At 39.6% G+C, this 25641-nt stretch overlaps 1 protein-coding gene across 3 annotated transcripts in view; it reads left to right on the top strand.

Annotated features, from left to right (window-relative positions):
• The window catches only part of HECW2 (HECT, C2 and WW domain containing E3 ubiquitin protein ligase 2), a 452691-nt gene that overhangs the window by 58849 nt on the left and 368201 nt on the right, over nt 1–25641 (top strand). For 2 of the 3 annotated variants that reach the window (XR_010431857.1, XM_064660503.1), the window contains exon 3: nt 19988–20095. Coding sequence is in view for 2 of the 3 variants with exons in the window: in XM_064660503.1 (XP_064516573.1) it covers nt 19988–20095 (108 nt within the window). In the remaining variant the exon portion in view is untranslated. Of the gene's footprint in view, nt 1–13476; nt 13799–19987; nt 20096–25641 lie in introns of those variants that run through there. The other variant, XM_064660504.1, reaches the window with a different exon arrangement.

Raw genomic sequence — 25641 nt, 5'->3', positions numbered from 1 at the left:
GACATAGTTCAGCAGATAGTTCAGCCTGCAGGGTGGGAGAAAATTCAGTTTGACAAATTTTTCAACATAGATGCATCTCTGAATTTTAGTAGAGACAGGCAGGCAGTTGCTTTCCAGATACTGAATAAGGGTGGAACAAGCTACCAAAGTCAACAATGAATAAAATTTTTAAGAGTTATCGATGAGGTAGTATTTAATTCAAAGCAACAACACTTTCTTTGATGTGTTCTTTAACTTGTAAATTATTTGAGAAGTAGGGTGAAAAGTCCAGTGCCCCAAACACACCCATGCTGCGTGTTCAGCACGTAAAATCCCAGACATCCCACCTGACATCAGTGCTGTTGCCCCAAGTGATGCTTTGGCTTTTGTTGTCCATTCTGCTGGATGTTCTGAGTCATTGGCAGGTAAGATTTTGGTTTTGGAAAGCAGACCTAATTACACGACATTAAATTGAGTACTCTCCTCTCCTGCTTAAGCAGTTAAACGAAAATGACTGTATTTTAGATTCATGTGAATTACTGTCATCTGTGCTGCTATTTGCTGCAGCACTAACATGGCAGAGCATTTACTCTCCCAATACAAACAGCTTTGTGCCAATTTAGCATCTCAAAGGTGCTGAGGGACAGCAGCAGGGGTACCTGCAGGAGTGTGTAAGCAGGAATGAGAGGGAGGCTCTTTGTCCGTAATTTGCCACTGGACCTGCTCAAATGCAACGTGCAGAAGGGATCCCAGCAGAGAGGGTGGGATGGAATAGGATTTGTAGGCTGCTGTAATAGGAGTGCAAGTCTGATTGCACCTTTTGCAGTTACTTATTTATGGCCTGTGTTTACTTACATTGCTGGGAGTAGCTGAGTTGGTGAGCCTTTGTTTCTAGTTCCATTCAATTCCAGGGTCTGTTCTTTGCCTGCACAGTCCCAGGGAATTAATGCTCTTTAAAAATATTCTGCTAGGAATGTAAAAGAAATAATAATGGAAATGTTATCTCTAGGTGCTTTCAAGACATTCACACAAATTAATAAAACCTCTTTGCCTTCATTAGTCTACATAGTTTTTTATCCTTTTTTACTGTTGCCTCTTAACACCATGAGAGAGAGAAAGCTTTTTACTTCTGAGATTTCATGCTAAGAAGTTAAATAATCAAAATAGTTATCTCCTTTTTTTGAGTTCTAGTGATGATTTTAATATATTTGCCTTTGATTTTTTGGCACTGGTAAAATTATACTGCTTCTAAAGAATTGCAACATGACCTTTGTGTTTCTTTTAGCTTTGATCTTGTCCAGTTTAATCTTTAGAGCTATTTAGTACCCATCATAAGCGGTGTTTGACTTTGTTTCTCTCATCTTCATGACATCAGCTTTAAGATTTGAGATTAGAAATAACTATATTGGTATCCTTTTTGTTTCAGAGGTAAATCTTAACCCTGAAGAAGTCATCCACCTCATTACAAAACTCATAAAGCATAAAAGCTGTCTTCTGTTTAGCTAGAGCATGAACTCTACCAGTTACTTTGAGGTGGCTTATTTGATACCCAAGAAAGTTTACTAGTGTCTTGATACATTGATAGGTTGCTGGAAACCCATGAAGGTAATGTGTGTGTGGTGAGGTAGTTCAGTGGTGCATTATGCATCTCGGTGAGGAGGCTTTGTCTTGGGTATATAGAGACCATGGACTCTGTGCCTCTAGGGATAGGTACCAGGGATCTGAAAGTTCTCATGAGGCACACTGGCAGCAGTGTTTTTATTTTAAATATAGGGGAGATTCACTGAACTATTTCAGGGGAGGTTTTTTTTTTTTTCTTTGCAGGGAGAAAAAAAACAGCTTAGAAAAAACACTTCCTGATTAGCCATAGTATGTTGCTTTTAAAGTGGGTGTAAGGAGAGTTAAGATGATGGGAAACAAACATTGTGTTTCACAGAAAATATTTCAGGTTCTTTTAGAACTCCTTCCTGCTCATTCCTTTAGAAATCTAAGACTGACTTATCTTATTGTGTGCGTATACTGGATGAATTTCTTCCAGGATGTGTTGGCTCATTTCCTTGAGTACTTCTAAATTTTCTGAATTTTTTTTCAGTCACAACAGATAGCTGAAAAAGCTTTAAGGAAATGAGTCAACCTCCTGAAATAAATTGCTTACTGAATAGAGGATACTGTGTTCAAAGCCACAGACGCCCTTGATAGTTCTGTGGATGCTAATTAATAAATAGTCTCTGAAAATCTATTATATATACTCCATGTTCCAAGAGGATTTGGAAGACAAATATCCCAAAAGAGCATCTGAGCTTTGCTGTTATGAATGTGGGCCATGCTTTTAGACTCGCAGAGGTATAAGCATGAGAGGTGCAGACTGAGAAGTGACAGGCAGACTGTAATGCAAAATTAAGGACCTTGCTGAACTTGAATGTAAATAGAGAGAAGTAATATACAGATGCTGAGTTGACTACTACCAAGCTTTTATAAAATAGCATTGTGAAATCTGAAGGCTGCATGGGCAAGGCACTTTGCTTCTTATTTAATTACTCGCAACAATTTGCATCCTGATTTCAGGAGCCCTTGCTGCTGGCGCCCAAAGCAGGTGTGTTTGTTCTGTAAGGAAAGGTCCACGACCTGGAGAAGAGTCCCAGCAGGGAGTTTCCTTGCACAGGGCAGTGCTGAGTCACTGCACTGGCAACTGACTGCAGTCCTACATAGTTAGTTTAAAAATAAGTAAGAGGACACCATTTTAGTAACATATGTGTCTTATACATTAGGTAGGCAAGGCTTTGGGATTCTCTTTGCTTCCCAAGGATTACTCAGCAGCTCATGGACAGAAATGAGAAAGCCAGCACCAAACACCATGATTTGGGATTTTCTCTCAGATGAGCCAAACTAAAAGTAAAACCAGATGATCCTTAATGTTTAAAAAGTTCGACATCTGGATCTGGAGCTGAACTTTGAACTCTGAGGCAGCAAGTAATGAGGCAGCTTGCCCTGCTTTGATGTATTACACAGAAAGTCCCTGATGCAAGCAATAAATACCACATCTCCAAACAGATGATGTGCACTGTCAGCTTTTTAGGTGCTCCAGAGAAATCTGAATACATGCACACCACAATGGAGAGAAGAAGGTGCCGAGCATCTGCAAGGAGTTGATCCTGTTGGTGTGTAAAGTGTTGCAAAACACTGAGAGTTGGATAAATGCAGGTACAATAAAATCCAACTGTGGTGGAGGGAGTCAGAGGATGGTACAGGGCTCTCTGTTTTTGTGGTTGTCAGCAGTGTCTGCCCATGATTTGCAGTTGTAAACGATTAACTTGCTAGATTTCTCTTGCTGGAGCATAAGTGTTGGCCAGGGTGGTTTGATACTGTGATCTGTAAGGTTTTATATGACCTTTAGGAGTGAAGTAGCAGTGTGGATGAGGAATTGTAGCTGCAGGTGCCACAGTGGTTCTGTCCTGGCATTTAGTGCAGCTGAAATATTTTCTGAGGGAGGAGCACGACTATTTCCTAGTTAGGGACGAACTAAGAGAAGAGAGTGAACTCTGAAGGGGGCAGTGGAAAGAACGAACTAATAACTCCAAAAAACAGCTATGATTGTGAGCAGTTTTAAAGCAGTCCCACTTCACTGTGTTGAGGATTTAGAACACCAATGGCTTTTTTCCCCTCCAATTTTCGTGATACGTATATGTGGTATATCTGTTATAGTTTCTCTCCAGCTCCTTATAAATTTTTCCAACCCTCCATGCTTTTATCATATAAAGTCCAACTACTTTGTTTTGTAGTTAATTTTTTATTTAATAATTCCCAGTTTTGTGGAGGTGGCAAGGTTGGATCTCTGCGACCTCATGGACAGGGAATGGGTGCTGTATTCTCTCAGCAAGGACAAGGAAAAGGGCAGAATCATGGTTTACTAAAAAACAAACAAAAGCATTGTATCAGTAGAAGTGTCCCTGTTGAAGAATCTCAAGAAATTATTGATTGATTTGTCAGGAATGCAGGAAAGGAAAAATAAAAACAATGCTTTGACTTGCAGGTTGACTTGCAGGTCGGTGTATGTACCTGCTTGCAGCTCCTGCTTGAGCCACAGGGGATGGTATCCTGAGTGTGGTAGAGAAAATCAGCAAAATCACCATGACAAACTGCCAGCACATTGTGACAAAATGGGTTTGGTGGTCTCGGCAAAGAACCAGTAAAAAACTGCTGAATTTCTGTCAAGTAAACAAGTCCCAGGCTGCAGTCCAAGAGAACCTGAATCAGGTCAGGGACAGTACAAAAAGGCAGGTACTGAGACAGAACTGAACACATTATATTTCCTCTGTCTGTATACCGTGCAAAATACCATCTTTGAAAAGTATATGTGCTCCTGATCTATTTCTGGGTTATCCCCTGTTTGCCTGAGCATTAATACAACATGTAAGCACACTGTATTGTTTGGTAGAAAGGACTGAGAAAAACATGATGTGCTTCTGTAAAGTGAACTGGGTCAGACTTCAGTCATGTGCTCATCCAAAAAAACCCTTCTCCTGGTGTCTACAGTATTTCCTTAACTGTGCTGTTAAATTCTGCAATGTCAGTATGCTAGTGCCAGATCCCCAAATGGGACAGTCTGTGTTTGCAATTAATCAATGACACATGATATAAAATCATGCAAAAATGCAGAAAACACAGTTTGGCTGAAAATTATGCCCCAGGGACTTGATTCACAAATTGTATTAACAAAGAAGTTTTCAGGATCAGAGCTCACTGTAGAAACTTTTGGCTAGTTAGGTGTGATACAACCAATCTGAACGGGATTTTTTGTTTGCATTTTTATATACTTTCAAAAGCCATAGGTTTCTTTTTTGTTGTTTTTGTATTTTGCTTGCCTGCTTCTTGATACACACCGTCACCCTGAGTAGTGCTGACTACACTCACTGGAATAATACATATATTTGGAAACATTTAAAATATTTTATTTCAGCTGCAACTTTAGTAGAAAATGTCTAGAGAAGATGTTTGCTTTGCACATCTTTGCTGGGCTTCATATTATCTTATATAATATATTAATTCTGCAAGTTATCAATAGCCATATCAAATCTAAAGTAAATCTTGAATCCTTACATCAAAAGATAAAAGGAAGAATCTGGTTAGATCTAGGAGTATGAAATGCTTCTCACAACAGTAAGGCATGTCAGGACATTTGAAGGCAAGTGATAGCAATGGCCTCATTAATAATTCTCAACATTTTGTAATGCTCAGGTCTGTTTTTATGCCAGTTCAGAACAGAGGTTTTGAATAAACCCATTTCAGGTGACAAGACTGTAAAAAGCCCGGAAGAGCTTTTCAGCAATGGAAACTCTGGAAGAGAGGAATGTGCCATTAGATCTTGCCATCATGAGGCAAGGAAAGGGAGGTAGAAAGTGTAGCTGACCAGGAAAATTAAGTGTTAATGGTGACAAAGGTAATGAAGGCTCATGATTCAGCATATTCCTTGAAAAGTCTTCCTTAGCACAGTGCTTACCTACATGGATGTGCTCTCTTTGTGCCAACCTATTATTCTTCTCTGTTGGTTTTCCCCAGCATTACTTATCAGCCATTTGGATGCCTTAGGAAACATATAATAGATGAATAAAATAGGAGGATGTTGCTGATTACTTAAGCTTAGAGGTTATGTGGTTTGTAGAAGGGAAAAGAGAAATAGCTTTTGCAGAGGTATTCACAGTATGACAGTTAATGGTTTCACTCTTTGATAGAGGCATGAGAGGGAAGCATTAATACCATTTCTACCTTGGCTTAGCACCTGTATTCTTGGACCCTTTCCTCTCTTTGTTAGTGGGTTTTTACATTTGGGTTAGATTACTGAGAAATTGAAGTATGACAAAAGTATATTGTTTAAATATAAATATTCTTCTATATTCCAAACCAGGAAGCTCCCTGACTTTATAATAAATTCCCTAAAAAACCTATTAATGTCAAATGACAACAATAGACTGGTTTGCATTCCTGCTTAGACTGCTCATAATATTGAAAATAAACTTAAAACTAACAGCTGCTAAGGGAATATTAAATCCCACAAGATCCTTAAGAGATGTGTGCTGCAGAGCTATTTTTTTTTACAACTTCCAGAAACTGGAAGGATTTCTAAAAGGCAAGGAAATGCTTCTTTTTTTCTAAAAAAAGAACAATTTTTAGAAATGTTTCTGTGTTTGACGTGGGAATGGACTTGAACAGTGAGAGTTTTTGACACTGTGACTGTCAAAAGGCTGGAACAGATTAAGAAGAATATTGGTCAGACAGTGTCAGAAACTGCAAGCAATAATCAAGTGCAATCAAAGGTGAAGCTGAGGAATCCAGGGGCAGTCTTTCCTCTCCTTTCAGTGGTCAATCAGTTGTCTTCCCCCAGTGTTGAAGGATGCCACATTGCTGGAAATTCAGAGATATTTGTGCCATCAGAATAGTTCCAGAGTTCAGACCATCAAACATTTGAGAAGGCAAACCCCAAACTAACCTCCTGGATCCAGGATGTCAGCTGGATATCCTCCTACATGTCAGCTGTTCTATACAGGCAAACTGCTCTTTCTGTGTGTCTGATCTGTTCTGTGTGTATTCTGCATCTAGCCCTTCACCCCTAGCAGTAAATAGCACTTTAACACATGCAAAGCATTTTATAAGAAATAAATCTAGGGAATTAACAAGTGAAACAAGGGCTGAAAATGCAGAAGTGATTGAGTGGTTAAATGAACCTCCACAGGACCCTTGGGGAGTGCGTTTGGCACAGACTTTTCTCCTTGATGGTTCATTCCAGGAAAGAAAATAGAACTTTGGGAAGCCTGAAGGTGGGACTTAATATGAAAAGCAAAATGAGAACACCCAACTAGCTGACCATAAAAGGAGCTGATGGATCACTGTGTGCAAAGGCTGGGTCAGCTTTTTGGATGATGCTGGCTCTGTGATTCAAAATGTTTTGTGCTCTGAGTTTAACACCTTTGCTAATGATGAATTAATTTTTTTTTTAAATAAAAATCTTACGGAAAACTTTCAGTGTTTCAGGTTGAAACTTTCGCTGGCACAAAAAGCTTCTTGTTATAACTGCTGGAGGGAAGGCACATGTGGGCAGTTAAAACACTTCATTTGTTTTCGTGGTTACACTCCTTCTCCTTCAAGGCCATCAGCAGAAGGTGCCATCTGGCAAGGGAACTCCTCCTTGCACATCTGAGAGCTTCCCACAAATGAGATTTCAGCTAATTAAGATACTTTAGGCCCTTATGGGGATTTAAGAAGAAATACATACTCTTGTGTTTTCTTCTGAGTTGCATGGTTTTTTGTTCAGTTCTAGAAAAGAAATATATTTACTGAACTTAGCCTTTTGTTTGCTTGCAGTTTGCATATATACAATTAAAGATTTTTCTACAATTTATTCAGAATTTATATATACACTTAACAAATCTAGTTGGGTCTGTGGCTCTTTCATTGAAAGTTGTGACATAATTTGAGGGTTAGAATTATGAGCTCTTGCTGAATGACACTGCTCTTATGCTGATGGCTTCCTTTATTTTGTTGGGTAAAGATGGTGAAGTTACTTTTCAGGTGTAGCTGCTTATGGTCGGTGTTTGTATCTCTTCAGTATCTGGAAGGTCTTGTTGGTGAAGATATTGGACTGATCTGAAGTGACTGAGCTCATCCTTTGTGCTGTATGAATATTTGCTAGAATCTGTAAAATGTAAATATTTCTGTCAGTAATATGAATGGGAAAAAAGCACATCAAGTGGGTAATGCACCAGTGAATTCAGGTCAGTTTTTGTAGCAGATAATTGCAGAAATTGAGGAATTTGTGTCACTTGAGTAAGTTAGAATGAGGATTTTAAATTATTTCTGTGATCAGTAACCCGTTCTGGCTTTTCAGCAATTTTCAGGATCATCTCTTAGGTGAGGGGTTTTTTTTAATTGATAAATTTATTAACTTAAAAACTATATTAATAAATTACAGTTTCTTACTATTTGTCATCACCTCACTTTTAAGTCCAGAGGATGAAAAAGGGAAATAAGCACAATCCTTGTCAAAAAGTGTTGGCAAATTTATGTGAATTTGTAAAGTACTCTTGTAAAGTAAAAATACTTTATAATAATTTATAGTACTTTATAATACTTATAGATATACTATATACTTTAAAGTAAAAGTACTTATAAATAAAAGTATAAACCTATCATTATTAAGTTGTAGGGCAAGGGAAACAGGATGGCTGCTGATAATTAGGGCTGGAATGGCTCCTGTTAATTAGGGCAAGAAGTTTTTCAGTTTATTATAAAGTAGTTACAGGCTTGATATTTGCCTTAACTGCTACTTAGGGTACCCATCTTACAGCTGACTGGGTTTCAGCTGGTAGTGTACCATTACTACTGTAAATCCTGTGTAAAATAGGGTAGTTTCTTCTGCTGTATGAGCAGCTGGAGGAAAAAGGAAAGCAGGAAACTAGCCAGTGTTGTGTGCAAACCTACAGACCAGTGATAGCAAATATGCTCATAATAAATTTTACTCTGCCTCATGGGTAGCCAACATGAGGCATATTGCAAAATGTTACCTGGAGATAAAGGTGAGTACTCAAGTCTAATGTTTCAGTCAGTTTTGATAGACACTTGCCAAGTACTTGTTTGCTGGTATCTGATTTTAAATTTTCATAGACAGAACAAATGCACTTGCAGTGGTTTCAAACTACAGATTTAAAATAACATGCATATGTTTTAGAAATCTCTTCTAGTCTGTTGTACTTTTCATATATGTGCATTGCAGTGATGACTATGGTGTTTAAAGGGCAGATGTACATTTCATAATGATTTAAAATGGTGTTTTATTTTTAGATTTGCCAAAAAAAAGTAAAAATAGCATACGGTCATCTTGACTCTATTTAAAGCCCTCTCAGTTATGGCAATTGTGTTTGCTGACAGTTCCACAAGAAAAACCTCTTTCTGAGGGGCAAGTCAGTTACATGTGGAGTAAAGTCTACTTAAGGTTAGTTTATGAGCTAGTAATGGCTCTCAAATGAGCTTACATTTTACTGAAATTAAACCCAGAAGAGATAATTACATCATTCAGTCTGATTTACTGTCTATTACAGGCCACTCAGTGTTGTCCAAATTTCATCTTGCCTGAATATTCCTGCTCTCAGAAAATGAAAATGTGACTGTTGTTAGAGAGCAGCAGCAGACTGAATTGTAATAATGGTCTTATGGCAGAGGAGGAATTGCTCCAAGTACATTTCGAGGTTGTGAAGGAGGGAAGAGGGATGGCCATGCAGACCCTAATGGTAGACTTGACAGGGCTGCTGTAACCATCTGGCACTTCCTGAAGTGATTTCCACTGTTTCCACTTCAGAAATGTTTGACCAGAAAAAAACAAACACCAGGCAAATCCCCCATTTTCTCTAGGACCCTTCTGCATTGGGTGTCTGCATACATGACCAGATGCTTGCTGGTTAATAAAAAAACCAGCATGAAGGCCATAAAATAAATGACCCCTCACTTTTTCTGCTGGCTGTGAGATTACATATGATCTGTATCAAGACAGCCACACCAGAGAAAGCCCTCTCTGTAAGTGCAGCTGTGCTAGCAAAATTGTGCTTTTGTTGGTAATGTTTATTTATCAACAGAATTTCCCCAGGGGCAGGATAGGCTATGTTGACAAGAGCACAGCTTTGCTGGTGTCGTGTCTTCCACAGCAGGAATACTTTGTTGTATTTTTGAGTTTTTTCTGGCAAAGACTTGTGATGGGAATGTGGTCACAGATAAAAGTGCATGCCCTTTATCCTTGGAAGCTGCAATCCTCTTCTGCGTGCAGCTAAAGCCAGCTCAGCAGCTCATGTGCTGCCAGCAAACAAGTGCTTATCTGACACCATATAAGGCTGTAGTTGAGGAGGAAAATGATGAAAAACATTCCACAATAAACTTAGACTGGCAGATTAAATATGGCACAGAAAAGCTTAGATACAGATTATTTTTTTCCTTATTTAATTTAACTGACAGTATTTACCCCCCAAATAAGTTTTTACGGTTAATTAGAAAAAAAATGACTTGTGTATATAGATATGCTAAACGATCCTGTCCCAGAATAATAGCCTTGAGGATACTGATGCACACAGGTTTGGTTTTGTGTTTGGTTTTTTGTTTATTTTTTTTGGTTTCTGTTTGTTTGCTTTGTTTTTTCTTTCTTGGACTTACTACTGTTAAAAACAAGAGATAGGATACAAAATTGTGCAAGTGTTGGGAGGTGTTTGGAGATATGGTGGGGAACTGAATATCACAGGGAGGAGCGTATTGAAGAGGAATTATGATTGTGAAGATGGGTTTGTATCGGAGTTTTAACAAGAGGTGAGATGCAGTGAAGTGCTTAAAAAAAAAAAATATGATGCTTCAGGAGAGAGACAGACTCCTCTTTTCCTTAGTATACTGCTTGCATCTTTGCTGTCCTCCTGTCCTCTAATCTTTATAATATAATAGCCTACTGAGTTGGTGCAGTATGTTACATTATAGGTGTAGTCCAACTTCAGTACCCATTAGTGGCCTAAATCTGATTTCCGAACTGTTCCCTGCCTGGTGGCTATTGCTTTTGGCTGTCCCCACCTTCTGCAGACATCCCTTTCCCCAAACCATCAGCAGCTGAGAGGACTGTGAGTTGACATGAGAGGCAGTGCAGCTTTTGCCTCAGTTGCTTGTTGCTTCCTTCAGGAGGAGTTGCAAGCACCCCCTGTGTTATATTTACCCCCACGTGCAGCCAGCTGGACCTCACTGAACTAAATGGTAGGTGATTTATTAGCATTTTGCAAAGATATTGGGAGTTTTCTGCAATATGATTAAGTATCTAGTAGTCTTTATGTCTTAGGGCATTGCAGTACCATCTGTCAGAGCTTATTCAGTGTAGTTCTCTAGCTTAATTTTTTTTTTCTAACATTATGCCTTTCTCGTAGTAGCCATTCTTTTGTAATGCATTGCAAAAACAGCCAAGCATTCTGTATGTGTGCTGTGTAGGATCTGGTTTCCAGGTGAGCTGGGTCAGCTGGTAGGTGACTCATGATGCACAGAGCACTTGTGCTGTGGGGCTGGCACATATGTGAAACCTGAAGTATAGATGGGAACGAAGTGCACATCATTTTATGGAGAAGGATTAATAAGATTTTCAGGAAAGAGGTTAAGCTTGAGGTCATTTCCTTCCTCTTCTTATGCTTTTGAATCTCTGCCAGTGAGATGGGTGAAAGGATTTATTTTTGTCTTTGAATGCTTTGAATTTCAATGATGCCTTTACTTTGAATACAGAGAAGTGGAATTCCACTTTATTCCTGCTATTGTAGTGTCATATGTCTGAAAAAATTACTTGTATTTTTTTTCAATATCTTTGTGTCTTGCATTCTAGTTGACTAATCCTTTGAGCTGCTGATGTGCCTTGAAATATCACATTGTGTGAGGGCATATGGAGGTGCTCTGATCCCCATGCTGAACTGTTAGTGTACATACAGAAGGAAACAGAATGTAGTAGTATAATTTTTGGAAAAAAAAAAAGAAATAGTCAATCTTATGGCTAGTGTGTGAATTAAAGCTGTGTATGAAAAAGAGAGCAAGAATTTCCCCACCCTATTAATTTAAATTTCAGTAGCAAAAAGGTTTCATGGTTTAGTATTTTGATGGGTTGTATGGTATGGCTTTTATGCTCTGTTTCTGCAGCTGAAGTTGGAGCTAAGTGCTAGAGAAGTCAGTGTTATTCCCGACCATCCTGTCAGTCACAGGTACAAAAATTAATAATTTTTCTTGCTGTGTAAAGTAATAGAGTGCAATAGAAGTCAGCAGCATGTTTGTGGTATGTAGTGGGTCATGGGGGGCACATGAGGTGCTGCTTGCCCACAGCTCAGGGGCAGTAAGTGAAGGTATGTAAACCTTAAATTTGGTTGTGCAACAGAAAAAATTGCTGCTTTGCAGTGAGGAACAAACACCTCTTTGTTTTTTTGACCTTAGGTCATGATATTAATTATGGTAGATGATGATGATTCTTCACTGCTAATATAGCAGGACTGTGTAACCAGAAGGCCAAGATTTGTGTTCAGGTTGGAAGTTCAGTGTTGTCCTGCACCCTCTGGCAGTGCACAGTTACCTTCAGGAAGAGCCACAACAGCTGCTTCTCTCCAATCTGAGGCTGTAAGAACATCTGTTGTACCGTTCTCTGTCTCTTTTCTGCTCTTGCTTTTCTCAGCTGAAGATCTGTGTCTTATATTTTCATTACCTTCCAAGTTTTCCGTGTTCTGAAGAGTAAAGACAACCGTGATAGCATATAGTAGGATCTAGTAGCTGCTTAGGCAGCTTTTAAGACTGTTCTAGAATTTTATTCTCAACTTTTTCTGGGGTGCTCTGTTGGCATTCAAGGGAGAACAGTTTCCAGCCATTTAGTACACAGCAGTGTGTTAAATTTCTCTTACATTAGTCCAGTTCTGGTGTTGTTTCCCCCTCTGTCCTTTGAAAATACAATGCTAGAGGTTCTCATGAAAATGTAAAGCAATACAGTAGCTTTCAGTTCTTCATTAGCAAAGAGTCCGTCTTAATTTCTTTGACTGGAACCATTTTTTGGAAAATCTTCAAACCAAGTAAGAGCAGATACTTCTGTAAGAGGTGGAGGCTTTTCCCCCCACCCCCTGGTGGGTTTTGTTGGTGGGTTTTTGTAGGTTTGTTTTTTTTTTCCTGTAATTGAGTATTGCTGGAAAACCAAGATTTGCTTTGAGATCTTGAACCTGGTACTGTACAAGTGTGCAATTTCATGAAATGTGTGCTGCAAAAGACTTGATCTACAGACCACAGACCAGATACCTTTAAGTACCCTTTTTGTTCTTGAAGGGGCTGCTTCAGCATGATTTGGGTTCTTGCTGAAAGTTGGAATAGTTGTAGCATCCACCAGGAGGCCTGTGAGCAGTCAGAGCATCTGGCAGAACCAAGCCTTGTCCAAGTCCCTGTGCTGAGGTGTCATTTACCAACTTGAAAGAGGAGAGGTAGTAATAGAAGCTCTCTGGCACCTGCTTATCCTCCTGCTCAGGAGTGCCCTGTGCAGAGTTATCTTGGGTTAAAGGCAGCTCCGTCCCAGCCAAATGTCATGGAGCAGTCTCGTCTTCCCTGAAATAACTGGATTTGTGGGGAAGTCATGCGGGAGAGCAAAGTACTGTGTAAACAAAAGCCAGCACTTCCAGTGAGCTCCTGCTGTGCTCGTTGCTGTGGCTGCCTTGCCGTCATTTCTAGGATTTAAGCATCCTCCTGTTTACATCAGCCCGCCCCACGCTGCGGGGCTGTGGCCGTGCTTAGGAATCCTCCCATGGACAAGGCAAGGAAGGAAGTGGAGGGAGGATGGGGCTTCGGCATCCTGTACCCTTCGGAGGGGAGTGGCTGCAAATAGCTGAGCTTGAAGGACGTAATACCTTATGTGTTTTAACACGGGCTGTTGGAACCTAGATAAACCCTTGATTAAAGGAGAAGAGGCAGATGATGGTGTGTAACTGCTGGAAACTACTGCAGAGTTTGAGAACATCCTTCTGAAACCCTTTCCTTCAAATGACAAGAGGAAGGGAGAGGACAGACGTGCCTCGTGGAGCTGAGATTATGCAACAGTGCTAATACAGAGCTAAAGCCTCCAAACTTGAGCTGCACAAGCTGGGTGCGGAAGGCAACTTCTGTAGAAGATACCGTTTGTGATTGGGAACAAGGATGCTATTTTCAGTATCCATCCTGTAAAACATTATTGTTTTTTATTCTTCAGTTTGTTAATTGGGCTCTGATGGAGGAATGCAGTTTAAGATCCACAGGCATCCTTTGGAATGGCCAGGTAAGGCTAGAAGGTACAACTGAGTGTTGATCATTAATTTCAGCAATGTACTGCATGGACGGGTGCTGTCTTTCATGAGGAATATTCTGGCTCCACCAGATAACCTGTGAACTGTTCACAAACTGAGATGGGGAATTCTGAAAATCACAGAACATAAGCTTTGGTGTAGTGGGTTGACATTTGTTTGTATGGTACTAACTGATATGTAGAGTATTTTAAAGGGGTTGACGTAATGTGATTTATTATAGTAATTGCTTGCAGTGGAAACCCTGTCTTGAAATTGTTTATTTATTTGCTGGCTTTCTAGAAAAGGTGATAAAATTTTTCTTCTCCTTAATATGTGTCCTGATTCAGTTTTCAATTGATTTTAAGCATATTTTGTGTATAAGGAAGAAATTTATTTAGTTCATTATTTCGGTAAGCACTGTGCTACTTCTTTAATGATTACCCATAGATTTTTATTTTTAGTATTTCTAGAATTAAAATTATCAGAGGTTAACAAAGCGAAAATGTTGCTGTGTTACAAACTTTCTCAGTCGGTTGCTCAAAATCCACAGCAAGTACGTTTTGGAATGTTCTTGCTAGTCTCACATTTTGGTGACAGTCTGTTTTACTGCCTAGAAGTCTATGCTCACACCAAAAAGCAGAGTGCAGTTACTGGCATTGAGATTGAGGTTTTGGAAGTAATGCAGTAAAATGCATGTAAATTTTTTGTTTTACCTCAGAAATGCCACCCTAGAGATTTCCTGATGGCTGGCTCAAAATTAAGTTCAGAAATATCCTCTGATGCAGATTAACCAAAAACCTGTTACTTTCTTAAAGACTAAGTGAAATGGTGGAGTAAAATAGGTGGAGGATGGCCATCCTTGATACCATGTTTATGAGAGAAACTCGTGGCAAATCCACGAATCTCAGCTTGAGACAAAACTAGATGTAGCCTTACTGTCTACCAGCCTCCCAGCTCCACTGATACAAACTGTAGGAGAACACCTGACAAGAGAAATAACATTAGACTGATGCTTTGAAAGCTTCCCTGGGCTGAGTACAACCCCACCACCACCTTAATAACTGGATGCATTGCTTGCATCATCTTCAGTGCTCAAGAATTTAATGAAATTAAACTAAAATGCTAAAGAAGTCAGCATTTTGACAATCTGAATTTAATTTAAAATTTTAACAGTACAAACACCTCAAAAGATTTTGTGTAAAGCGTTTTCTTGAAAGGGATGAAAAAATGGATATTGGCATGTAAGTCCCAAATAAGGATAACAGAATTGTGCAGGGATACAATGATGTTACCAACGTGATTGATCTTTCCTGAGCTAAACTGCATGGATTTTTAAAGTGCTGTGAGTTAGAAAACCCATATATGGTAGTAAAAGATGAAAATTGTAAAGTTGTGTATCATCAAAGCCATTCACTGACAATCAGAATCTGTTAACATCACCTTCTCTCTGAGCTCTGCACATAAACGTCTTTATAAATGTATTACAGAAAAGAGATCAGTATGCAAAAGTTTGAACCTCTTAGATTGCTATAGGGAACTTCTAAATTTTATCCTATGCAGTAAGCAAGTGACGTTTCAACATCAGGAATTTGTGACTTCTGTAATGTCTTTTGAAGAATAAATATCATTTGTATTCATGGAAGTAAGCCTTTTATTACTTAACCTAACACTACTCACCACTGAAATTGGGACCAGAAGAAGACTGATGGTTTGATATGACTAGACTGTGCACTGGGACTGTAAGGCTTGTTTCAGATAATTATTCTGTGGCAGTTCCTCTTTATCTGTCTTATAAAAGACTGTACCTTATTTATTTGTTGCTGTAAACTATGCAAAATAACTCTGTGAGGTGACCGATTTCCAGTAGTTTATCCTTTTTCCTAAGACAGAAATAGTGAAGGATATAGGACACAATGAACAAAATGTGATCTCCTCAGAAGCCTCCTGATCCTTGATGTCAGATACTGGCTTAGCATGGCTTTCAATGCTCCTGTAACATCCTCGTGCACAACTGGGAGTAGCAGTTGATAGAACAGAAGGTTGTGCTGCCATTCAGCACAAGGCTGGAAAATGGGCTAACAGAAATAACCCCTGACATTGGGATGGGGCTGGCCATCTAGAAATCATCTTTGCAGAAAGAGACCTGGAAGTTCTAGAGGAAAAGAAGTTGAGCAAGAGCCAACAGTGTGCCCTGGTCACCCACTGGCATTCTGGGCTGCATTAGGAAGAGCCTGAGCCAGCAGGTTGAGGGAGATGGTCCTTCCCCTCTACTCAGCACTGATGAGACACATCTGTGTGCTGTGCCCAGTTCTGGGCTACCAGTACAGGGAAGGCATGGGCATAACTGGAGCTTCTTATGGCTCTTACTCTTTTTATGGGCGTAATTTTACTGTTAAAAACTAATTCTATAAAAACAATACCTTCTTCTTCCACTGCACTGTTCATTCATTTATCCAGGACTTCTTTATTGCTTTTCACATAACGTAGATGTGTGGCATCGACACATGTCAGAGGGAGTTGCATCCTGTAGCTGGATTCACTGTTGCATGAGGGCAGAGCTGTGGACGCAGGTGGAGAACTACAGTGTTGACATGGAGGGCTCAAGCTGTGGGTATTGCGGGCGCTGTTGGTGTCTAACTTAACTTCAAGGATGTTGTAATGATGGTGAAGCCTGAAAATGGGGAAAAAATGAGTACAGCTCTTAATGCCAGGTTTGGCTGATTGCTTAGCAGTTAAATAAAGAAAACATTATTACTCAGGATGCGTTTGCTTTACAGTGATTTCAAGGAGCACTACTCAGTGTCAAGTTCCACACAGTGATACATTTACTGCTACCCACTTTTCATTGTAGAACATTGTCTCAAATGCGCTGATTTGTACAGGGGTTGCAGCTCTCAGAAGTTATGCCCTGTAATATTCTATGTCCAAGAGTTACTGAAGACAGAAGGATATCTTGCATTGTTTAATTTCTTTCAGAAGTGTAGACTCACTAGACAAGATACTGATGCAGTAAGACAGTATTTTGTTGCATATTTTATGTTCTGGGAAGGGATATTTATATCTACTCTTTGGCCCAGATTCTAGAACAACTGCCAGTTTCAGAAACAGCAATGATTAATGTGCTAAAAAGGGAATAGAACTGCGTAGAATTGAAGTTCCCTATGGAATGTATATATATAGTGTTTATGTGTATATACATACACACGGATGTTTTGGTGAGGTGGAGAAATGAGGGAGTGATAATTCTGATGTTGCTTTTTGTGCTCTCAAACACTTCTCTTTTTTTGTCAGTATTTTTGTCAGTATTGTGTACTTTAATGTTTTCATGCTATGCATTTTTTTTTCCTCTTCAGTTTCTCTTTTTAAAACCCATGAACTGAGGTTTGCAGTTATTTTTCCATAGGTATTAGTAATGTAATTTTTCCCCTATGTGAATAACATCATAGAAGTAGAAAAAAACCATCTGTTTCAGAAAAAAATCAAAGCTGACCAAAATAAATTCTGTAATTTGAGTTGATTGCTGACAGGCAGTGGTCTGTCAGTGTTTTCCATCCCTCTGTCTCCACCACCTTCTGTTGCAGTGGCAGTGTGCCTGTGGGCAGTGTATCAATGATTTAGTCTTCATTGCCGCAAAGGAGTCTGTTTCTTAATGTAAGGGCTAAAAATCCAGAGACTTCTGTAAATTTATTTTAAATTTATTTTAAATAAAGCAAAAGAAAGTTTTCTGCATTCTTGTAACTACCAACTCAGAATTCAAGACTCAGTTCATGGAGGACCTTTTCCGAAGCTCACTAATGTCCCTGTAAACATTACCATTGACTTTACTTAGTTACTGACTAAAAAAACAAAGAACAACTGCTTGTGCCTTATTGTTGGAAATCTCACCATTAAAAGGCATATTTCATTGCTTAACAGTTCCTTCATTTGTTGAACTAGATAAGAATAAAAAGTATTAATTTTTATGGTTATAATATATCTAACATTTGCCCTTCTTAAAATTATGAACAGACTCTTCTCCAGTTGATTAAATAGAGAATTGCAGGACTAGAGCATGTTAGGTGAGGTGTTTATTGTCATCAATACATCTTCATTTACACAGATGAAATGAGAATGCTGAATAGTTTAGAACTCAGTGTTTCAGATAACTGGAATTTTTAAAGAATCTGCTTGCTTTTGGTAGAGATGTTTTGGATAACCAAGTTTGTATAGTGGACCAAAACAGTCACTAGTGTAGCGCTGCTGGAAGTTAAATGGTATCTCATGGTTTGGCAGGGTTCTGTCTGGAAGGTAATAGGGCCTTGGGTTAGGAAGGCACATTAAAAAATAAAAAAAGAAAATAAATTCATCAACAGTGTATTGTTTTGGTTAGAGTGTCACTGCCAACCACATAGAGATTTTTCTTAAGGCCTGTGGCGTGGTTATACGGGCTGTATGTTCAGCGTTCCTCTTTATATAGCTTTGAAAAAAACCCAAAAGCATGGGTGAGGTACAGCTTTGTTTATGCCAAAAGTTTTTTTTCTGTAATGGAGAATAAATATGCATGGTTTAAGATTTTACTGCCTGTGTGCCTGACTTTATAGCGTATACAGTTTATGTGCCATCACGTTGACTCCACACGAAAAGTTAGGCCTGGGGGTATTACAAGCTTGAGGACCACAGGTGTTGGGAGAACCCTCCTGTCCCTTCTTGTTGTCATTGAGATAATTATGAAACTGTTCTGGACCTGTCATGACGTTAAGGTGTTCAGACCACAGCTTTCTAAAAATTCTCAAAGTCACCCACGCCTGGAGGCATAAAAATGTCAGTAGCTTTCCATGGCTGCTTCTTGACTTTCCAGAGCTCTCTGAGGTTTTGGGCAGTGTGTAAGTTACTGTTGAGCAACCACAAAAGCCCAGCATATGTCTGGTAATGCTGTGCATGTCAGCTTGGTGGGATGTGATGTACAGATTGCAGTAACCCTGGTTCAGTGGAGTCACCATGTAAATGCTGAGGTGAGCAGTCAGAGTGAAAAGGAAAAAGAGAAGCTTTAGTGTAAGTTTGTATTTTTAAGATAACAGTAAGAAAGCTGCATTGTTTCTTATTCCTCCATAAATAGCATATGGCTTTCTGATATGTAGGTGAGAGTTCTGTAATCTTCTGTGGGATTTCCTACCAAAGGGCAAAGGAATGTGCTTGAAAGGATAGGAGCTTCATGCACAAAGCCACAGTAGGCTCAGTTATTAGTGAAGAACTTTAAAATTTCAGAATGCATTCAAATGTACACAATAAAACAGGAATTTATATTTTTTTGAGTTAAGAGTAAAGAATATCCAGTACCACTGGAAAGAATTAGGATGTTGTATTTGAGGTCACAGGTAAAATTGTCTAGTTAAGAAACAGCTGCCAAAAGGCATTGGTATAACGTTACAATGCACACTTCCAAAGAACTTCCTGTACAAAAGAATTCAGTTGAATTTATGTCAACTTTGTCTGTGTCATCATAACTAACCTTCGTGCCTTTCAAGCAGCTTCTCACTCTGATTTTCTTTCATTAATACGGCTTTCTGGGTGTCTGAATACAGGCTGGTAAATAAAAAAAGGCCCTAAGGACCATTTTGTTACTGTTAGGACAAAAATCTTGATTTCAGAGGGGAAAATACTGATGTTGCTAAGCTTCTCTGCAGGTACTGCTTGTTTTTCTGTTCTCTTTTGAATGTATTTTGCTGAATCTCTCATTTCTAGCTCTGGTTTACCAAGTGACACTTCTGCACTTTGGGCCTCTATCTTGATTACTTACAAGTCCACGCTTCCTAGCTAGGGAATGAATGCTAGATTTTCACATCACAGAGCAGGACTGGTGTATAAAACAGTGCAGTAACTCTGTGATGAGGTTTCTGTCAGCTCTACACTCCCAACAGCCTCTCTGTTGAGTTAGGGAAGTTTGGGAATTTAATACTGTACCTTGGCAGGTCACCTCTTACAGGAAACCATATATTTACTTTGGCTGTGTGTATGTCTGCTCCCTCTGCATAAATTGATCTAGCAACCGTAAAAGAGAAGCCATTTATCTTTTGCCAGTTAGTTTGATTTATTTATTTAGTAAAAGTAGTTTTTTGTGTCTGAGCCTCTTGAAACGGAGAACCAAGAAAGCTACTATTATAAATACTACTTGCTGAAATTATTTTTTTCCTTCCCTTTTTCAGATGAGAACTCTCCAGCCAATTTCTGGGATTCCAAGAATCGGGGAGTGACTGGCACGCAGAAAGGACAAATTGTATGGCGCATTGAACCTGGCCCTTACTTTATGGAATGTGAGTACTTATTTATCCAGTGCATATTCCAAGGCAAGAGTGCCTTTGTGTCAAGGCAAGTCTACGGCATGGCATTTGATATCCATTTCATCAGTCCCTCTGATAAACTAAGGGAATTGATTGTGTTGCCCTAAGGGGCAGCATTTTCCAGTGTTTTTTCTGGACATTATAAAAATGGAGTTGATCTTAGATGTACATTTGTACTCTAGGGATGTTCTTAGCATGTTTCAGTTTAAGGGAGGAAGAAATTGCCTTGTGCAGTGTCATATACTATATACACAGTGAAAGTTGAAGTCTCTTCCCAAAGTAGCTTCAAGTTTCAGCTGAACACATGTTAATGGTAAATGCATGTGGAGGAGAAGGTAATAATGTAGTAGTGCTTGCTAATGTTTGTTAGTATGAAGGGTAGATTTGTCTCTAGGAAGTGCCAGCCTCATGTTCAGTTGCATCAGAATTTCTCAGCTGAAGATTTGTCGTGCTGGGAAATCCACTGGGCAGTTTGGAAATACTGAGAGTCTCTATATGACTGAAATAAAAAGTCTTCAGTTGGACTCTGTAAGGACTATCAGTAGCCAAACTTCAAATCAGAGAGCTATGCCACTCCCTTAGACAACTGGGATTTATAGGAAGCTAAGCTACTCTGTTCTGTGCTATTTTTTTTCTTTGTTTTTTTGCTTTTTCATGAAACAGAGGTATCTTCCCATTTGAAGTACATGATCCCCTAAAGAAACTGAGGTTCAAATCCTAGGATGTTGTATCAGAGCTTGCTGGAAACTCTGATGTGCCAAGCATCAAAGTGGCAATCAGTCCCAAAAGAGCTGTGAGTTGCTCTACCACCTGTTTAGCCTCACAGTAATGAATCTTCCTGCATAAGTTAAAAGAAAAAAAATACTCCCACTCTTCACTGTACACTGCAGTGCTGCTAACTGTAGGTCTTGGCAGAAATTTTTATTCTAATTAACTGATATGACAGCACTACATGTATTTCAAGAAGGTGTTGTATACTCTGTACTAAAAATAATTATTAAAGCTTCCTGTTTCTAGAACTCATCACTGCATCTTGCCAAGTACCCTATGTGTTACACAACACACTTTATAATAAAAAAAAAAACTTAAATAGGATAAAATTTAATTCCATTTCAGGAGTTCAATACAGGAAAAAATGATTGAACTGAAGATAATGATCAAGAAAATAATAAAGATAATTAACTGTCCTGTGCCAAAGACAGTGGTATATTAAAGCAGATTAAAATGTCTATTAGTAAAATTCATTGCCTCATCTTTCTTGTACATATACTCCATCAGTATTGTTGCCAATAGGGGCAGTTTGACTTCAAAGATGTTTGTATCTTTTAGCTGGTTATGCATTGCTCCATTATGTATTGAGATGAGGCTCTCAAACAACATTTTCAGTTCATGTGAGTAACCCAAACTAATGCTTCAAGGACTAGTAGTTTGGACTTAAAATCAGCTGCAAATGACTTTGCAACCAACTGCACCTCACAATCAGCTGACAGAAGGAGTGCAGGATGTATGTTCTTTGATCCTGGTTATCTTCACTGAGGAGCAGTTCTGCTGCCATACAATGAAAAAGAGACAAGCAATTATGCAGCACCTGAGAACTGTAAAAAGGAATGTTTATGAGCATATGTTGCTATAGCACATAGTATGGAAGATAAATATGTCTCCAGTGACACTTGTATTTCTAGTGAGAGGCCAAAAATTATCTGCATTTCTGATTCCACTTTTTAAACTAGAGGGCTCCACGGATATGTGACTGTGTTTGCTCTGCAAGGCTTTTTCTTGTAGCTTATAGGTGGTGAAGCAACTCTGATGCAACTACAGGCAGCTGCTCTTTTTTTTATTTTCTTTTTTATTCCTGAGATCCCTAAATCCCGGCTCAGGCAGACACAGCAGGTGGCTGCGCAGTTCAGGTACAGGCACAGTGTTACTGCGGTGCAGCACCAGGCCGGGTGTGGGAAGAGCTGTGCTGTCAGGGTGCTCACCATGCTCTGCAGACACTGTCACTGCCCACCCAGCCCGTGCCAGCCACAGAGACAAACTTAGCTCCCCTGTTGGCCTCTTTCTTCTGTTGCGGTGCAGATATAATTTGTCACTCAGTGTAGCACTGCATGTGATGCCACTGTCATAGCAAGAGGGAGAAACAAATGAAGAGGCTAACGTTCCCAGGAAATGTGTGCCAGATTATTGAGTATAAGGTATTTTTGCTTTAATCTGCCATTATTTTCCAAATTTGGGAAAGAACTCTAGAACTGTAGATTTCTTGTTTAGAAATATCTTTGCTGAGAGGCAGAATATGTCAGATACAGGTCATGGTACATAGGATTTGTCATATTTATTTCTCACAGTAATGACATGCAGCAGACCATTAGCAATGTCCCTGAATTTTTGAAGCAGCAGCTCCAGTAAGAGGCATGGACAAAATATGTAAATGAATCAATTTAAAATCATCTGGAGACTAATCACAGGATAGTAATATGGGTTGCCTCCAACCTCCTGCTCTCAAACTGGGACCAACACTTGACCTGCCTGGTCAAGTGTGGTTTATGAAGCACATTACTGAAAACCCTCAAAGACAGAGATTTTGCAGATTCTGTAATAACCTTTTCCAGTGCTGCATTATTGTCCCAGTTAAAAAGATTTCTCTGGCATCCAGTATGAATGGCTATAGCTTAAATTTGGGGCCATTGTCCCTTTCAAAATCTCTGATAGAATGGGAAGAAGTTGAGATAGTAACATTTATTTTGCCTCAACCTAGTCTTCACCAGACTAAACAATGACAGTTCCTTTAGCCTCTTCTCACAGGTCACGTTTTCTCCATCCCAGTCATCTTTGTAGCCCTTTGCTCTCCACTCTCCATGATGTTCTCTGTGCTCTTGAACCTAGGGACCCAAAACTAGACAGAGTATTCCTCACCAGTACCAATGCAGAGGGGGACATTACCTTCCATTTCTCCACTGGTCACACACCTTTTAATGTATCCTGTGAAGTGATTTGTTTTATTTGCAGTGAGAACATGTGCTGGCTCGTGTTCAACTTGGTAGTCACCCTGAGCCTAGTTCCTTTTCAGCAGGGCTGCAGCTTTGCCAGTCTGTTCAGAGGCTCTGGCGATGCCTGGGATTGCTCCACCCCTGGTGTAGACACTTTCAAGCCTCTTGAACTTGGTGACATTGCTGTTGACCAATCCTCTACCTATTGCTTATGCTCTTAGGTATAGAGAAGCTCCAGGAGGTTGATGGAAAGCTAAGTATGGAACAAAGGTAGAGCTGGACTCCCATCACTACAGGGTTTTCTGGATTGCGGCTGTTTTATGTTTGGAGCACGGACAGTACTTAATTGCTACCAGCTATACACTGCAATACCTGTATGATTGCAGTTTCCCTGCTCTACCTCTACACAAGGAGAGAGGAAGAATGTTTGCTGCAAGCCTCAGAAGCATTGAGCCAGCAATAAGGACTGATGATACTTGTTAACAGAATTATGCTGAACAACTGCTAAGTAACCACAATAATCCTTTAGGATTTACAGTCGAAATTGGCCTAAAGTTGTCACATCTTTTTGGCAAGAATGGGAACGTAAGTTACTAATGTTGAATGATGAGTTGTGATCAGTCAGCGTGCACAGCGTTCACTTATCCCAAAGACTTTGGATGTGGTTTTCCCCCAGCAGTGTCAGAGCTTAGGGACATTACTTATCTTTCACCAGTCACATCTCTGGAGGGTGAAATGCAGAGGATTATAGCATCACTAACAAGCCATATGCAAACAAATCTCATGCAGAAGGAGCATTTCCATTTTAATTGCGTTAATGTTAATCAGTGGGAGTCAGCTGGGTTAGGCCTAAGATTCCTTCTGCAAATTCCTTCTGCAAAAAGATTTGTATCTTTTAAGAAAAACATCTTATGCCTTAATTTGGGAAGCTGTTTTTCCGTGAGCATAATTGTAAATTTATTTATAGTTTCACCAAGGTCTGTCAAATTTTTGCTTATGTTTAAAGATAGGCCTTGGATAAGCATTTTTCTGAATTTTGTATTACTGTGTGTCCTCAGTATTGTAACTCAATGTTAAGGTCATTTAATTTATTCCTCTTAAAATCCCTCCCCGTGGATTCAGCATCTTCTGTTCTTTTTTCAAGAAAGTAGCGTGTAAAGGCATAGTTTGCGATCTGCTCTATTCACATCAAACAACCTGCAGAAAGGATGGGGGAGAGTCTCATCTTCATGCTAAAACCAGACATTAATTCCCCTCAAAGCATCCAAAATTAGCAAAACAAGGATGATCAAAGGAAACTCTATTTGCTTTAGACAAAAATCAACACAAAAATTCTGTAGGATCTACCCTGAGAAGGGAGAATCAAAGGAATCAACAGTGGCGTAATGAGAAATGAACTTAATGTATTCCAGAAAAACAAGCAGCCTCTGAAGGGAGTGGCTGAGGAAGGGGAGGGGGCGAAGATTATACAGAAGAGAAGGAAAATACTTGCAAAATACAAAGTCCAGTTCACCATCAGGAACAGCTGGTGTCCTTAAGCTGTCACCTCGAGACACAGTGAGTGGCTCTGAACTGCAGGTGCTCCTCTTTTTTTTCCCTGGGGAAGGAGAAGAAGTGCTATATAGGCATGAAAGGGAACTCAGTCATCTTAGAGATTCAGGAAGGTGAATCTGAGAATCAATATGCTTTATATACTCTTTCCTTACATAGTAGAGGTGGCTTTCAAACATCCTGCTCTGAGGCTTGCTAAAATGTGAGGGAAGGAAAACAATGACTCGCTAGATGGCTCCCTCAAGTTTTTTGCCCCGTAAACTACATAAGGATTGCTAAACACAGCCGTAGAGTTTTCATCCTTCTCCTGTAAAAAGAAACAGGTTCAAGGAGTATTATTCTGAACAGGTGGCAATAGTGTGGAAGTGCACAGTTTAATGCTTTTGCATTTGGTGTGATCATCTGGTATTTAGCATGGCATCAGGCTGTTCAGGTCTCCCTTCCTTGGGATGTCAGGGCTCCCTTGGGACATTTTAGTGGAGACAGAGATGATGGTGATGGTATTCCTTATGGAGAACAGGGCTAGCAGAAAGATGGAGTGAAATGATCCGTAAGAAGGCTGGTGATAGGAAAAAAATATATGAAAGGAAGCTCGAGTTTTACTTAGGACTAGTTGGTAACAGCTGCTGCTCATTCATAATCTGCAGTTTCTAAGTCAGTTTTCTGCAATATGGGGAAGGACAGGTTGTGCTGGAGATGCCATGGGAGGGAGGGGATTCGGTATAGTACAGTCACTGCCACACAAGAGGTAACTGTTGCTTACGCATTTCCATATGTGTTGTGCACAGAAGTTAAAGGCTGCATGTGTAGGTAAAACAGGCCAGGGGGTATTTTCTGCAGCTGTGAGCAAGTGCCATTGTTACTTGCAGCCATGCAGCCACCCTTTCCCCTGTGTCAGGGGTCACCACTCCGCAGGTTGTGTGCTCATGCTTGAGTCTCTGCCATGGTCCTGCTTGATTTATTAATATGGGCTTAGGCCAAGGG

Source organism: Pseudopipra pipra, chromosome 7 (genome assembly GCF_036250125.1).
Source record: "Pseudopipra pipra isolate bDixPip1 chromosome 7, bDixPip1.hap1, whole genome shotgun sequence".
Lineage (NCBI taxonomy): Eukaryota > Metazoa > Chordata > Aves > Passeriformes > Pipridae > Pseudopipra > Pseudopipra pipra.
Note: the sequence above shows the minus strand (reverse complement) of the source record. Positions and strands in the feature narration are given on the sequence as shown.